Genomic DNA, 16819 nt, shown 5'->3' with positions numbered 1-16819 from the left:
TCCCCCTGTATATACTGTCATACACAGCTCCCCCTGCATGTACTCTCATACACTGCTCCCCCTGTATGTACAGTCATACACTGCTCCCCCTGTATGTACTGTCATACACAGCTCCCCCTGTATGTACTGTCATACACAGCTCCCCCTTATGTACTGTCATACACAGCTCCCCCTGTATGTACTGTCATACACAGCTCCCCCGGTATGTAATGTCATACACAGCTCCCCCTGTATGTACTGTCATCCACAGCTCCCCCTGTATGTACTGTCATACACAGCTCCCCCTGTATGTACTGTCATACACAGTGCCCCTGTATGTACTGTCATACACAGCTCCCCCTGTATGTACAGTCATACACAGCTCCCCCTGTATGTACTGCCATACACAGCTCCCCCTATATATACTGTCATACACAGCTCCCCCTGTATGTACAGTCATACATAGCTCCCCCTGTATGTACTGTCATACACAGCGCCCCCTGTATGTACTGTCATACACAGCTCCCCCTGTATGTACTGTCATACACAGCACCTCCTGTATGTACTGTCATACACTGCTCCCCCTGTATGTATAGTCATACACAGCTCCCCCTGTATGTACTGTCATACACAGCTCCCCCTGTATGTACTGTCGTACACAGCGCCCCCTGTATGTACTGTCATACACTGCTCCCCCTGTATGTACTGTCATACACAGCTCCCCCTGTATGTACAGTCATGCACTGCATCCTCATAAAACAATATATCAAGTTGCTCAGCTCCTGCAACTCTGCACGTATTTTGTGAGCATTTGCGCCCCTCCCATAGACTTCTGTGGGGACCTTCAGTTTGCAAAAATACGGCATATTGTGTGTGACCCATTAATGCGAAAACTACAGAGACAACCAGTGGAAATAAAGACACGGACACAAAGATATAAGGGGAGAAAGAACATTTTATTTTTAGTTATAGGCAATGGTGAATTTTAGGTTGGGGAATTTTGAGGCTGAGTTGATCTAGAGAAATGCAAAAACCCCTCGAGGTACGAGTCAAAGGTCTGTTCACACATAGCGGAAAGATTCCTCACCCGGAAACCGCTACTGAGCACCGCTGCCGCTGGTCAGGTGATGGTAGAAGTGGGTACATCACCTGACCAGCAGCAGCGGTGGCCACGGGCTCAGTAGCGGTGGCCGCGTAAAGGATGTGCGCTGCAGTATTTCACAGTATTTCCGCTACCTGTCAACGTACCCAAGGGGGGAAAAATACCTTCCTGATGCCAATTATGGCAATCAGAGCAAGTCCCAGGATCAAAGCCGAGATTAAATCTATCTGACTTTATAAAGCATATTGTTTGCTGCTCATAAATCTGGATATATAATCAGTTATTACGATTTACTGCATGTGTGAAATATAAAGTGTATCAAACTAAACCTGTTTATAGACTGTGTTGATCCAGAGGAAGGCGAAAACCCCTTTGAGGAAAGAGCCAATTATCCTGTTTTAAGGGGGGAAAATTCCTTCCTGACCCCAAATATGGCGACCAGAATAAATCTCAGGATCAAACGCCAGCAGCTCACCTCCCTGGTGTATGTGATGTCAGCTAGAAACCCTACAAAGCTAAAGGTTTATATATATGTATTCATATTGTATTATTTATGTGACTACTTCTCTATAAATAAAACCTAACCCTATTTAAGGCTGTGAGCTGATCCAGAGGAAGGCAAAAACCTCCTTGAGGTACGAGCCAATTGTCCTCAGGTTGGAAAAATTCCTTCCTGACCCCAAATATGGCGGTCGGAACAAGTCCCAGAATCAAAGCCGAAATCTACACCTATCAGTGTGTGTACTTGTGTCTATGTATGTGTTAGTGTCTACACTTGTGTCTATCTTAATGTATGATGTGTGTGCTACTTACCTGGCCTGTGCCGAGGTCTTACTGGTAACCAGGAGTTCAGGGATAATAGTCACTCGGGCTATTTTTCCTGAACTCGCCAGCTGCCAATCAAGCACAGGCCGCTCCTGGGGGCGAAGAGGGTCTTCAACAGAGGATGATGCCTGATGTCAGCCAATTATTACAGCAGATGATGTCAGGGTTGAGGGAAGCGTGGTGGAAATATGCAGCAGAGTTGATGGAGAGGATGTTTTAGGCAAGCTGAGGTCTTCTACAGCAGCAGAGTCGTGGGTTCAGGAGACAGTCGGCACGGGTTGAGCCTGCAAGACATAAGAGAGAAAATGTTTTTAAAATAAACTTTTTAAGACATGTGAAGATTTGTTACAATGTATGGATATAATGGTAGGTGTCCTGTGTGTATAAGTGTATATAGGTGTACAGATATGTATGTGTAGGTGTATATAGAGGGTACTTACCAGATGCTTGTGGCTTCCTTCACTATCGGATTCTTCTCGTCATCCTAAGAAGAAGCAGAGACAGTAATTACAGGAGCAACAATAATGAAGCCAAAGAGGGAGAAGACTGCGGACCTGACATGGTGACCTGAAGCAGGATTACTATATGACCTCCTGTCTGACACCAGAGGAACAATGATGGTGAACACAGAGGCCAGACTGAAGAACATCATCCCTAGTGGAGGAAAATCCTACCGGGTCCAGCTTGGTGAAGTGAAATCGAATCCGTCCATGGGGTGAAGGGGTGTCTAATCCTCCGGCCACTGCAGGTTTTTATTCTCCAAAACTCTCCTGAATGGCTTGAATGGCGGCCGTGATCTTTTCAATTCCAGTTCCTCCCAATCTATGGTGGTAAAGGAAGGGTGACCTCGGATATTCTTGTAGACACCCAGCCTCTTCTCAGGATTCTTGCGCAGCAGTCTCTCCAGAAGATGTTTTAAGTTGGCATCAAGCCAAGATGGAAATTTTGGCTGCTCTGTGGTGATGGATTCGATGACCTTTTCCTTCTTGGAGCCATGGTAGAAAGGGGACTGTCCTGCCGCCATCCTGGATACAACAATCCCCAGGCTCCACCAGTCCACTGCTGTGTCATACTCCTTTTCAAGAAGCACTTCTGGGGCCATATATTTAACTGTGCCCGTTCTTCCACAAATCTTATTAGACGAGGTGACTCCGTCTTGGGCCAGCCCCAGGTCGATCAGGCGGATGTGTCCATCTCTGTCCACCATGATGTTGTCCAGCTTTATGTCTCTGCAATGAAAAGAGAAAAGACAAATGCAAATCAGTGCAGATACAGAAGACTTGGGGATGTAGGACAGCAAACCGGGCCTAATTCAGGACTCTGGGAAAGCTGGGACACTATTACAAGGAAGCAGAGAAGTGTGGGAAATTCTGCTCACCGGTGGACGATGTTGCGTTGGTGCAGGAACTGGAGGCCGCATACAATCTCCGCTGTGTAGAATCTGACAGAGAGAAGAGTGTAGTATCAATGACATGAAATCAGTCCCCTAACATCATGTCATCATCAATGTGTCTGTCACCACCAGAAGAGAGGAGGCGCTGTTTATGGCAGCCTGTATGTCCTCCATTCTTGTACATCTGACCAGTTATGTACCCCCCCCCCCCATGTCCGTCCGTCTGTCTGTCTCCTGATTAGTCATTTACTCACCTCACACTGCTGATGTCCAGGCGGCCGCACATCCTGATCATTGCCCTCAGGCTTCCTCCAGACAGATACTCCATGATGAAGTAGGCTTTGTTGGCAGATTGCTGTGCGGCATATAGATGGCATATGAAGGGGCAGTCTTGGGCCTTCAGGAGTATCCGTCGCTCTCTCAATATCATATCTGCTCCGCTTCCTCTGTCCACAATCTTGATGGCTGTGAAGGTGTTTCTGCCAGGGAATGAGGCCAGGACCACCTTAAGAAAACAAGTAGGAAATGATCACTGACAGCGGCCAGGGGGGACAATCATATACATTTATTACATGGGGGATTTATCAGTAGGGGTTTTAGGCTATTCTGCTGCCTACGGCCGGGTCCATGCACAGCAAATCTGCATCACATTTGCAGGAAACACACAAACCCTCATGTGAAAACTAGAATTTGTGTTAAAAATCTGCAATAAAATGTAACAAGCTGCAGATTTACAATCCGCACCGCAGGACAACGTGCGCAGGAGATTTGGGGTCTCTGGGGGGCGCCAGGTCTGATTACGCTGCAAGATTTCTCAGTTGGAATCCGAATCGGCCGTGGGCATGAGGCCTTACTTGGCTGCCGCATCAGCGGCAAGTTCACTTCAATCCAACAAACAGTTGTAGAACCTTACAATACAGGTGCAAACATTTTAGCAATATTGACAATGTTCTATGGCAGCAGTGCTTCAGTGTGAGTAAGTGTCATATCTATCTCATATCTATCTACCTATCTACCTATCTATCTATCTATCTATCTATCTATCTATCTATCTATCTATCTATCTGCCTACCTGTCTGCCTACCTGTCTGTCTGTCTGTCCACAATGGTCCCATATGATATTGCCATATTATGGTAACTAATGCCATCATACATGCATAATATCCAGCACTATCCATTGCTCAAATAATATTTACAACACATTTTTCCAATCCTACCATTATTACACCCAAAGATATCATCATACTGTATATTGATGAAATAATACCTCAGCCATATAGTATTGCCATTCTATAAACCAGTACGGCTGATTTCAGATCACATTTTGGGAGATCCACTTTCAAAATACTTTTTTTTTCAAAGTCAAATGAGAACGGACAGGAAAGTGGGAAAAATAGATCTTACAAAAATGATATTAAACAGACCAACCCCCCACCAAAATGCTGCCCAGGTGAATACATGCTACTACATACACTGTCTGAGTAATACTGCCATACCACCCCTAAAGACAACCTATAGACATCCATTCTTATATACAGGATTTTGATGCTACATGTGAATGTATCCTAAGCCTCTGATGTGGATGAAATGGCTGATAACAGAAGACACTAGTTTGCATTCAGTTACACAGTAAATAGAAATACAATATATTTAGGGTCACTGCGCCTTTACCAGAAAATGGGAAGTTACAAAACTTACCTCTCCGAAGCCTCCTTTACCCAATGTCTGTAGGCGGGTGAAGCGACTGATGTGAAATCCGGAGTCTGATGGCCCGGGGTCCTGGCTGGTGCCCGCTGTTGGCTCCTCATGCTCATGCTCGTGTGGATAATGGGCCACTCGTATGTTTTTTGGGGAGGGGAGAGGTCTAAGGTCAGGCCTAATGGGAGGCAACTTAGACTGAGTAAGGATGCGGCGGTACTTCGCTGGATAGGAGTGCGGGGCATGGCCTGGTCGCGGGTTTTGCAGGATGTACAGCGCCTAGTCTCCCTAGACAGGACGCCCGACATTCTAGTATTGCACGTCGGGGGCAACGACTTGGGGCGTAGACCTTTCAGGGAGCTAGGCAGAGACATACGGTATGATATGCTTCGGTTGTTGCAGTTATACCGGGGCTTGATCTTGGTCTGGTCCGAGATGGTCCCTCGTAAGGTTTGGCGGAATGTGCATTCGGTGCAAGGGATAGATAAAGCAAGGATCAAGGTGAATCGTGAGGTGTCTCGTTTCGTGGTGCGGAATGGAGGAGTCGCCGTGCGGCATATTGATCTTGAGAAAGGGGTGGGAAATTCTTGGAGAGGCGACGGGGTCCATCTCAACGAGATTGGGACAGATCTTTGGTTAGAGGGCATACAGGAGGGGATAGAACGCGCACTGGTTCTGTGGGGGGCTGCGCAGGCATGAGGTGGTCATGCCATGCTGGCTGTGGCAGTTGGAGGGGGGGTGGAGTTCTCGGAGCCAGTTCGGATGCGGGGCGAGAAGGGGGGGAGAGCGGAGGGCCGATGGCTGCCTGTCCCCCCTTCCCCCCTTCCCGCCCCATTGTTGGTTTATAGTGTGTGGTCGGTCTGTCGCCTCCCAGCTCTGTCAGGCCGGAGTCCCTGCGGAGGCCAGTGGGCTGGCCTAGGAATGGCTAGCGGGTCTCTGAGTCGGGAGGTGGGCGACTAGGGGCTGACTTTTCAGTCAGCGCAGGCGCATACTCTTAGAGAACAGTATGTGCGCACACTGACTTTAGAATCAGAGACCACATGTTGACTTCCAGGGGGGGCAGCTCAGGAACACGGAGCTGGGGAGGTAAGCAGAACACATCCTGGACTCTTCCGGACCCATCCTATGTGCACCAAAACTTCATAGTGCTTATAGGGGACGGCTGGTTGCTTTTAAAGCGGTTGTCCAATAACCGGACGGTATCTCTCTAAGGCCTTAGTCAGACGGGCGTTTTTTCACGCGATTTGCGGATCGCATGACCGGTGCCCGAAAATCTGCTCCTAGCCGCGTTTCATTAGAAACGGGCCGGAGCTGTACAGCGCATTGCATTCAATGGAGCCGGCAATACAGCGGCTCCATTGAAAGCAATGCGCTGAGCCAATCAGGGGGCAGGTCTGACTCACACCCCCTTCACACCCGCTGCAGGCCGGCCGCGCGGAACTCCGGCTGCCGGGAGCAGGTGAGTATGTATATTTTTTTTATTTTAACACTTTTCTGGATGAATTGCAGGGAAGGGCTTATATATTTAAGCCCTTCCCGACAATTCATCCCGCGCACGCCGGCAGCCCATTGCTTTGAATGGAGCCGGCTGTATTGCTGGTTCCATTGAATTCAATGGGCAAACATCGTTCTTCTCTGCCACAGCTGTTACAGCTGTGGCAGAGGAGAATGATTTGTCTTCTATATGTTCTCAGTGGGGTCGGCGCTGCTGCCGCCGGCCCCATTGAGCGCATGTAGAGAATAGAACAGGAATCGCAGATCGCAGATTGTAGGTAGGTGCGATCTGCGATTTCTGTTCTATAATTTATCGGACGAGCGCATAAAAAGCGCTCATGTGTCCGATACCATTGCAAAGCAATGGTTTTAAAAATCGCTGGACGCATGCGCAAATCGCACAAAGAAACGCCCGTCTGACTAAGGCCTAAAGCTGTGTTCACACACGGCGTTTTTTGTTATGGTTTTCAACTGCAATTAAAAACTGCATTAAAGAAATCGCAACAAAAAACGCCATGTGTGAACACAGCCTAATAGGGCTGTCTACTAAATTAATAAATTGCTATACTTACCACTCTGATAGGATCCAGCGCTGCAGTTCCGCTGCGATCCTGGTGTTTATTGTGATCGCGGCTGTCGCAGGAAGTCAGTTGATTGCAGCCAATCAGAGGCTGCAGTGTCACGTTCCTGAACTCCGGCCATCATGGAGCACCAATGCCAGGAAAACAAACAGTGACGATGTGGCCTATATTCGGCTGCAGTGGTCACCTGACTTCTTGTGACGGCCGCTGTCACAACAACAGTCGGGACCGCAGCGCTGGATCCCGGTTATGGTGGAGGGGTCCGTATAGCTCTTTATTATTTTAGTACAGCTGGTCTGATTACTGGGATCACCCTACTTTCTCAGAAACACTACCACACATGGCCCTGGCAAAGCACCGCGCTTTTCCGCGCTTTTACTTTGTTTTCAGAGGGAGCACTCCGGTCTCCAACAGTGGCTTTAGCACACCATATCATTGATGAAGTGCGCTAAATGCAGAAGATAGAACAGAAAGCGCTAAAAAATTGCGGCGCTTTCCATCGCAAGGGTGCGAGCATCACAGCATTCAAAAAGTTGCAGTAATCGCAAAAATATGTCTCCATGAGAGCGGCCTAAGGCTAATTTTACACTGGCGAGTGTGATATCGGGCCATGAAACACAGCCTGATATCGCACTCGCCAATATGCGAATTCACTACAGATGTGAGGCAATTTCATATCAAAAGCGTCTCACATCACTCCAGGGAAGTAATTTCAAAAGAGAAACCTGGCATCGCACGGCATGCACCCAGCACATGGTACGATGATGCCGCCGGCTCCACTGAAATCTATGGGAGATGTGATGCGAGGGCACGCACAAAGAAAGGCTGCAGGGGCCATATATACCTGTATAAAGGTACAGGTGGTATAAGTTATTCATCTCCTGTATATTGTCCAGCATGATAATGCTCGGCCGCACACACAAGGGGGTCACAGCAGCCCCCACAACATTGTCACACTTCTGTAGCTGCTCGGTCACTGGATTAATATATGGGACCGTCTGGAACGCCAACTTTGACAGTCAGCGAGTTTAGATGATCTAGACAGAGGCTCAGTAATCGCAAATGTGGAGCGATATGCCGCAGGGTATCATACAGAACCTGTATATCTCCATGCCTGCCTATATCACACCGTGTATCCAAGCCAGAGGCGTACAACAGGGTACTAGAGCATCCATGCCTACCCATATAACATCTTGTATACAAGCTAGAGATGGTACAACAGGGTGCTAGAGCCTCCATGCCCACCCATATCACACCTTTTATCCACGCTAGAGGCAGTACAACAGGGTACTAGAGCCTCCAGGTCTGCCTGTATCACATCTTACATCCAAGCTAGTGGCAATACAACAGGGTACTAGAGCCTCCATGCCCGCCCGTATCACATCTTGTATCCAAGCTAGAGGTGTTACAACAGTGTACTAGAGCCTACATGTACACCTATATCACATCTTGTATCCAAGCTAGAGGTGGTACAACAGGGTACTAGAGCCTCTATGCCCACTCGTATCACATCTTGTATCCAAGCTAGAGGCGGTACAACAGGATACTAGAGCCTCCATGCCACTTGTATCACATCTTGTATCCAAGCTACAGGTGGTATTAGATCCTCCATGCCCATCCGTAACACAGAGTTTATCCAAGCCAGAGGCTTAGCAACGAATCACAGCGCAGAGACAGCTTAGACAGCTTTTATAACAGTGTGGTGCCATGATCCGCTCTGGATTTACACACACAGAGTCCTGCAGACACTGATTACCCCTGGTCATGTGATCCCTGACTCCTCCCACACAGGTACCATCATCACAGGACCTAGTATCTGCTGGCCAGTGCTGCAGGCATCTTAGCCTTTTATTCTCTATCTAAGTACTATGGAGCAATTCCAGCAACCTCATTGGTTCTGATTCACAATTCCAGCAACCAGATTGGTTGTTTGGGCTGTCTGATTCAGCCTGGATGGTATGTTTGTTATCCCTGACAAAACTCCTTAGAATATAACTTTTATTATAAGAATACTAAAAACTAGAAAATTGTGGCTTTTGCACAAACAACATAAACAATGGTCTACTAAGGGACAGAAGTGGGGGCCATTTAGGTAGATGAAAGTGTGAGGGTAAGACCAGAAAAGTAATAATGGAAGGTCTAATAACCCATAGAGTGTGCGAGAATCCGGCCAGATACAGGGCTCTACAATAGAAATAGGCCCAGTTTAAGAAGGTATGGGTTCTGGGTGGTTACTCAGCACAGTCATGCGGTTCACTGGAAACGGTTCTAGTATGGCTCGACGCGTTTCTGTCATTGACACGACTCTTCAGGAGCCTAATTTAAAAATGAACTGTAAAAGTATGACAAAATGGACAACTTAGTAGATATCCTACTAGACCTAAGCACCACAATCCTAGAAATGGTCTAGGAATTGTAAAATGTAGGGATAATCCCTTGTTATGCTAGGTAGGGCGGTTCTCAAATGGTTAATCTCCGCATTAAGAATTACGTATGTCACCATTTGTGTTTACATAAACCCATTAATATAAATAGGTGACAAAGGGCTAATTGCCATAGAGACCCTCTTCCTATACTCAAAATTCAGTAATAATGCAGAAAACTACTAAGATGCGAGTATAGAAAGGACCAATATTCCGATGAATGCTAGTAGATACTAGCTAAATAAAGAAAATGTATAGGTAAGAGAACCCAAAATAATAAAGTCCAAAGCCTAGCAGCATCTCCAGCCTTGAAGGTAGGCTGGAGGTATATGGGCATGGTGAGACTAATGCTGTCTTATAAAGCTAAGTCTAGTCACGCCTCCTAGGGGGTAGGTGCCCCTTCATCCAATCAGACAGTCCGTCACCGCCCCTGTTCCCAATCAAGTAGAGTAACTTATACAAAGTGTGGGAAATCCTTTTGCTCAAGAAAGAAAAGAAGCCGTCACCCGTGCATGAGTAGATTGTGACACCCAACCCGGTACCCGATCGCCGCTGGCCTACCTACATGTGCGGCGAAAGCGAGGCCCCGTGTCGCTGTGTACAGCCGGGTTCACGTGTGTGCGATCACGTGACGCGTGGCAAAATAGTTGCCGCCCACGTAATCTCTGGTTCCTCCCACTAGGTCACGTGATCCGAATAGACACGGCCCCATGACAAGCTGTGGCAACCGGCAGCCGCATTGCATGGAGTGGGATCGACCACCGGTCCCTCTCCATACATAACCTGAACCCGCAGGACGTAACTGTACGACATCTAGTGTTAGGGGTTAAAGGGGTCGTCCCACAAAATGGAAATTATTCCACAGGATAGCGGATTACTACGTGATTTGTGAGGGTCCACAGATCATGAGAATGGGCGTCCCAAATAGGGTGTTGATGGAGCGTGTGCATTGCCTTGCCACTTGTTTCATGTGCAAGAGCTCGACTATCTCGTGGCAGTCCCATTGACATGTATTAATCAGCAGCACCTACTTTTAGCCCCTTCTTCATTCCGGGACCTTTGAGCCCCCCTGTCCCTGTGATCATTGGGGGTCTCGGTGATTGGATTCTCACAGATCAGAGGGCTATTTGATAGGTGAGAGTGCGCTAACCATCTGATTAGTGAGGGTCTGACTCCTGGGACTCCCCACAAGAACGGGGGTCACTGAGGTCCCTGCATGCAGCAGCACTGAGAACGGCTCCACCGCTTCATTCATGAACAGGATAGAACTTCATTTAAAGGCTCAGGATTCGGCCATTTATTTCTAACCCCTTAACGCTGCATAAGGTTTCATCATGAGAGGTCGTGGTCTGTATGGAGCGGGATCATGGGGTGACCCCCCTCTATACAATGCGGGGGTAAGCTGTCTTTCATGCTGATCGCAACTGTTAACCCTTTAAATGCCACCATCAGTGCTGATAGCGACATTTAAATGCCTCCATCAGAGTTCAGTGATCCCAAACGACCCTCCCGTGATGAGACCGTACGAGGGGGGAGCTTCAGTTGTGATGGCAGCCGGCAGCCTTCTGAAGGCTGCCATTGCAGGTGGCCTATGAAGCCATGCCTGTGGCTTAGGGCCGCTTTCACACTGGCGACAAAATCGTACGATTTTCTCGCAATGTGACAGTGCTACAAATCACATGTATGTGAAGCCCATGCTTTCCTGTGGGTTCCTTCACATTAGCGATGTTTTGTAGGCTGCAACATTGCGAGAAAAGAAAATCGCGGCAAGCGGAATTTTGCCATGATTAGCGATGTTTTGTAGCCCATGTTTCCCAATGGAGCCTTCATGTTGCATTATACCGCAAAAAATTGCGGTTTTCATGCCGTGCGATGCAACTTTTACAGTAGGAGGTCTTATTGTTTGTCTCTAAAATAAGCCCTGGATGCATTAAATAAAACAATAAGCACAATACATTACCTAACAGGCGCTGTCCGCTCCGCCGCACGTCTTCTCCAGCAGTCCCGCGGCACTTGCTTGTTTTCCTCAGCCAGTGTTTTCTGGTCATGGGGTTCAAAAATCCTGCTTCCAAGAAGCACAAGCTCTGATTGATTCTCGAGCGCTGCAGTTCAGCCAATCACTGTAGCGATCAATGAACCAATCACAGCCAAGCAAGTGCCGCAGAACTGCCAGAGAAGTGGAGCGGACAGTGCCTGTTAGGTAATGTATTGTTTCATTTTTTTATGCAGCCAGGGCTTATTTTCAGGGTAAGGCTTATATTTCAAGCCCCCCCCCCCCCGAAGATCAAAGCAGAAGAGCGCTACAAAGTCAAATGACTTTGTAGCGCCACAAAATCGCAACATCGTCATGAGAAAACGTAACAATATCGCACAGAACACAGCTGCGACATCGCTGCAATTTTCTCACAATGATATCGCTGTTGCCCGTGTGAAGGAGGCCTAATCGACTGCCTGTCAGATAGCAGTGTAACGTGATACTTAAGAAGCGATCAAACAATTGAAAGTTCAAGTCCCTCATGGGGACTAAAAAAACTATGTAAAAATGTGTTAAGAAAACTTTATTAAATATAAAAGTAACAAAAAAACACCTTTTCCACGCTTAGGAAAATTAAAAATAAGTTTTATTCAGAAGTCAAGGAGACATCTAAGGGTGCATTCAGACGATTGTACATCGCTGGGTTTTCACGCCTCGCCGATATACGGCGTCCCTCTCTGCAGGGGGAGGAAGCTGGAAGAGCCGGGAGCAGTGCACTGAGCTCCCGCCTCCTCTCAACCCCCTCTCCGCCCCTCGCCACTATTTGCAATTGGAGGAGGTGGGACTAGGTGGAGCTAAGTTTCCAGGCGTAGCTCCGCCTCGTGCCAATGCAAATAGTGGCGAGGGGCGGAGAGGGGGTGGAGAGGAGGCGGGAGCTTAGTGCACTGCTCCCGGCTCTTCCAGTTTGCTCCCCCTGCAGAGAGGGACGCCGTCAGGGGCGTAACTATAGAGGATGCAGGGGATGCGGTCGCCCATATGGGGGGCCCATAAGGCCTCTCTTCTCCATATAGGAAGTTCGGTACTATGAATAAAGCATTATAGTTGGGGCCCCGTTCCAGGTTTTGCATTGGGGCCCAGGAGCTTCAAGTTACGCCTCTGGACGCCGTATATCGGCTGGGCGTGAAGCCCCAGCCGATATACGATCGTCTGAATGCGCCCTAAAGGTGTGTATCAGTAAATGGTATAAATGGTGGTGGTCTGGAAGAATCCACTAAATGTAGATGTTCTTTACAGGAGAGTGAATGAAAACTCTGTCCTGCACTCCTGTAGCGGGAGAGATGAGATGGTCTTCTGTAGTTTCCATGTAGACGGAGAAAACAATGTTGTTTAGTATTACAGAGAGCTTTGAGTCTCTTGCTAAAGCAGCAAGCCTAATGCCGCCCGTACACCTTCACCTGCTGGACGAACAGTGAGCTTAATGCCGCCCATACACCACCTGCTGCACAAACAGCGAGTCTAATGCCGCCCATACACCTTCACCTGCTGCACGAACAGCGAGCATAATGCCGCCCCATACACCTTCACCTGCTGGACGAACAGCGAGCCTCATGCCCCCATATACCTTCACCTGCTGGACGAACAGTGAGCTTAATGCCGCCCATACACCTTCACCTGCTGGATGAACAGCGAGCCTAATGCTGCCCGTACACCTTCACCTGCTGGATGAACAGTGAGCCGAATGCCACCCATACACCTTCACCTGCTGGCCGAACAGTGAGCTTAATGCCACCCATACACCTTCACCTGCAGAACGAACAGCGAACCTAATGGCGCCCGTACACCTTCACCTGCTGGACGAACAGCAAGCCTAATGGCGCCCATACACCTTCACCCGCTGGACGAACAGCAAGCCTAATGGCGCCCATACACCTTCACCCGCTGGACGAACAGCAAGCCTAATGGCGCCCATACACCTTCACCTGCTGGACGAACAGTGAGCCTAATGGCGCCCATACACCTTCACCTGCTGGACGAACAGTGAGCCTAATGGCGCCCATCCATCTTCCCCCGCTGGACGAACAGTGAGCCTAATGGCGCTCGTACACCTTCACCTGCTGGACGAACAGCTAACCTAATGCCCGCATAGACCTTCACCTGCTTTAGCAAAATGTGTATTGGTGTTTGCAGGAATGAATGGGTTAATGTCTGCAAATGAGCTGTCTCGGTCTGGAAATGTATCATTTTGTGTTGTGAGCTTGTTATCTGAGCATGCTTTATTTTAATGTTTGCAGTAAGTGAGTGCAAGTTAGGGCTCATGCCCACGAGCGATGTGGAATACGCCCACGGATTTACCCCGCGGGAGTACCGCAATTCAAAACAAAAATTCACATGGATTTTCACGGTCTCCAGTCCTTGATATTAATGAAGCCCTCTCACAGCGTAAATCCGTGGTAAAATAGAGCATGCCGCAATTTTTTACCCGCTCGTGGAAATCTGAGGTGGAAATCCACATTGGCAGGCAGAAAGCTATTAGTTTCAATAGAACCTTGCCACTCCAGAATTCACGCGCGGATTTCCGCCACAGGAAACGCAGTTCAAATCCATCCGTGGACATTCACCCTTAGTCTAAGAGGTGCTGCAAGAGTCCCTTCACTTCCCTTGTACAAAGCGCTGCGGGAGCTGTTGTGCTGCTTTACTGAAGGGAGAAGAGACGAGAGTGTTGCTTGTTTTTAGGTCACAGGCCGCTGTTTAAATTATTGGAACATTTCCTTTCTGACTTGCACAGCTCCCGTTCAGTCACCTACATGGGGGGCTTTAAGGTAAAAATGGAGCTTGATGTTAAAATGCCATTTTGTTTTAGTGATGGACTGAAACATACCTGCGCTGGTCTACAAGAGGTACGTACTTGGCCACTTTCCATCAGAGGGGCATTGCTCTTTGGGGTGGGGAATAATTCAAGCAGATCCAGAGGTTCAGCCATCAAGGAGGAGAACAACTCAGTGACTTTCCTCCATGTGAAAGGTATGTATGCATGTTTTGGATTAGTTTAATTTGTAGCTCGCTAGTTAATGACCACAAACAGATCTTGAAGGCCATGAGGAAGTGATACAGAATGAACTCTATAGCAAATAAAAGCTATAGAGCTTTTATTTGCTGATATTGTAATACACCTGTTAGTTCACCAGGGGGCAGTAGTGGGCTCCTGTGCTGCCTCAGTATCAGTGGGCAGCTCTCAGCAGTCCCTGTGACGCTCATGTATGTTGTCCTGTTATCCACAGTTTTGCTTTAGACTTATTGCAGCCACAATATAAGGGTTTTAGGTAAAGTGGGAGTTTTTCGCAGCGCTCTTATGACATGACAATACATGACATTGCATCGCTGGCTTAAAGGGGTATTCTAAACATAGTCATGTATGATATATCGAGAGAATAGGGGGCCTCCAATCCACCTGGCGAGGTGGCTGCACATGTTCCTGGTTCTCTGCATTCACTTTTGAATGAGTTAAGTAGACAGTGAAGCATATTTGCCCGGCTAACCCCCACGGAAATGAAATGGTTGGGGGTCCATTGTTGTCCACAAGTCGCCCCCCCCCCCCCCCCGGCATCTATAAGACATTTGTTATTTCCTTATATATACAAGAAACGTCCATGTTTGGAATACCCCTTTAAATGATTGTGTCCTCTATGCGCAGGTAGATATAGCGGTCATTGTTTCTTTATAGTGTTTACAAGCAACCATTTCCCATCTTTGTTTTGTTGTAGGTGTCTTGTTACATTTAGCCCTCTTATGGACATGAAGGACGACCCTCCGGCCATTATTATCTGGGACACATTGACTGTGAGAGCTCGGCACATCGGCCAATTCTCAAGTATGTGAAACTATCCTGTATTTTTGGTCCAGTAGTCTTCACTGTAAACGTATCCCGTGTGACTGAGCATCATGAACTTACTTTGTGGAGTCACGTGGCAAGTTCTTCACTAGAATGACGCCGGACACGCTCAGTATTCATGGAACTCCTGGAAGTATTTCACTGAAATCTGAAGTTTTGGGGGTGAGATGTGGGAAATTGCTTGTTTATATATTGCCATATAATTGCAGTTTAGGACATTTAACAGTTGTGGAGAAAATGTGTAACTGCCGAGTCCTGAGTTATGGAGTTGCTATTTGAGGTTTTGGCTACAGTTTATTAGCTGTGTATACGCTGGCCACTTTATTAAAGACACCGGCCCTTTAACAATTGAGCTGTCCTGTAAGGAAATTATCCTCGTGACCCCGAAGTGCAGCAGAAAATCACCTGACAAGTTTTCCGTGCATCAGTTTCAGGGTGCATTTCCACGAACGTATATCGGCTCGGTTTTTACGCTGAGCCGATATACGTTGTCTTCGTGTGCAGGGGGGGAGGATAGAAGAGCCAGGAGCAGGAACTGAGCTTCCACCCCCTCTCTGCCTCCTCTCCGCCCCTCTGCACTATTTGCAATGGGGAGAGGCGGGGCGGGGGCGGGGCTAATTCTCAGAACTAAAAGGGGCACACTCTAGAAAAGTGGTGGCAACCCTATGGTTATGGTGCCAGAGGCGGCACGCAGAGCCCTCTGTACAGGCACAAACCACTGAGAGCTGCTCACCACAGTAGTGATTACGGCTGGAGTGTCTTAGCTTCCCGGCTGATAACCACATAGCGGTGCTGCTGGCAGCACTGATCCTCCTCCTCTGAGTACTCTCCTCCTTAGTTCTGCAGGAAAGGATAGGGAGGAAACATTCCAGGCTCACACAGTGACGGCAGTGTGCACCCATGATCAGCACCAAGAAGATGAGGAGCAGCGCTGACTCTATAAGTGTATGGGGTGGGGGGATATTACTACTAGGGTTGCTGAAGGGGTCACTATTTCTACTGGAGCCACGTGGGAGCATACCACTGTCAGCGCTCCCCGGCTTCTGGTTACCAGCGACTAGCTCAGGTGCAGTGCTGCTAGTCAGGTGAGGCCACTACAGGATGCAGAGAACCAGATGCCGGGAAGCGTTGACAGCGGGAAGCCCTTGGAGGAAGTGATGGGGAGCAACACATAGACACATAAACTGAATGGGCAAGGAAATCGCATCCACAAAGCATATACATACGGACGAAGATCCTGAAGAGGTCGTAGAAACATCAGCCTCTGTGTTAAGTAGTAAGGTTTTTTTCGAGACGCGCCATCTCCACTCTTTTGTTGGCGTGAGATCTCCTTTTTAAATTGATCCCTACAACTCCTCTACTTCCTTTTCAGCTCTTCCACTGCAAGAAAAAAAAATTTGAAAGTCAGTTACCTTGTTTTTCTTTATACCTTAAAAAATTCTGACAGTGGCATTTTAATC

At 48.1% G+C, this 16819-nt stretch overlaps 1 protein-coding gene across 2 annotated transcripts; it reads right to left on the bottom strand.

Annotated features, from left to right (window-relative positions):
- Nucleotides 1-1649: 1649 nt before the first annotated feature.
- LOC136582866 (protein kinase C theta type-like) lies at nt 1650-16720 on the bottom strand. Of its 2 annotated transcripts, XR_010787237.1 has the most exons (6): nt 16586-16720; nt 3554-3804; nt 3285-3347; nt 2581-3135; nt 2347-2390; nt 1650-2190 (listed from the first exon to the last, which is right to left on the bottom strand). XR_010787237.1 is itself a non-coding variant. In XM_066584143.1 (4 exons), exons 2-4 carry the CDS (start codon nt 3727-3729, stop codon nt 2634-2636), a joined length of 741 nt encoding a protein of 246 aa, XP_066440240.1. In that variant the 5' UTR covers nt 3730-3804; nt 16586-16720; the 3' UTR covers nt 2532-2633. The 2 variants fall into 2 exon arrangements, 1 of the variants encoding a protein (XP_066440240.1); XM_066584143.1 differs by lacking the exons at nt 1650-2190; nt 2347-2390 and having other exon boundaries at nt 2532-3135.
- Nucleotides 16721-16819: the final 99 nt, after the last annotated feature.

This window comes from Eleutherodactylus coqui, chromosome 11, assembly GCF_035609145.1.
Source record: "Eleutherodactylus coqui strain aEleCoq1 chromosome 11, aEleCoq1.hap1, whole genome shotgun sequence".
NCBI classification, from domain to species: Eukaryota; Metazoa; Chordata; class Amphibia; order Anura; family Eleutherodactylidae; genus Eleutherodactylus; species Eleutherodactylus coqui.
The sequence above is the reverse complement of the archived record's forward strand: the minus strand, read 5'-3'. Positions and strand labels throughout refer to the sequence as shown.

Coding starts and splice junctions, on each gene's coding strand:
- LOC136582866 (XM_066584143.1), bottom strand. CDS start 3,729: ATGATATTGAGAGAGCGACGGATACTCCTGAAGGCCCAAGACTGCCCC. Junction 3,348..3,553: donor CTGGACATCAGCAGTGTGAG/GTGAGTAAATGA, acceptor TCTCTCTGTCAG/ATTCTACACAGCGGAGATTG. Junction 3,136..3,284: donor CAACGCAACATCGTCCACCG/GTGAGCAGAATT, acceptor TTTTCATTGCAG/AGACATAAAGCTGGACAACA.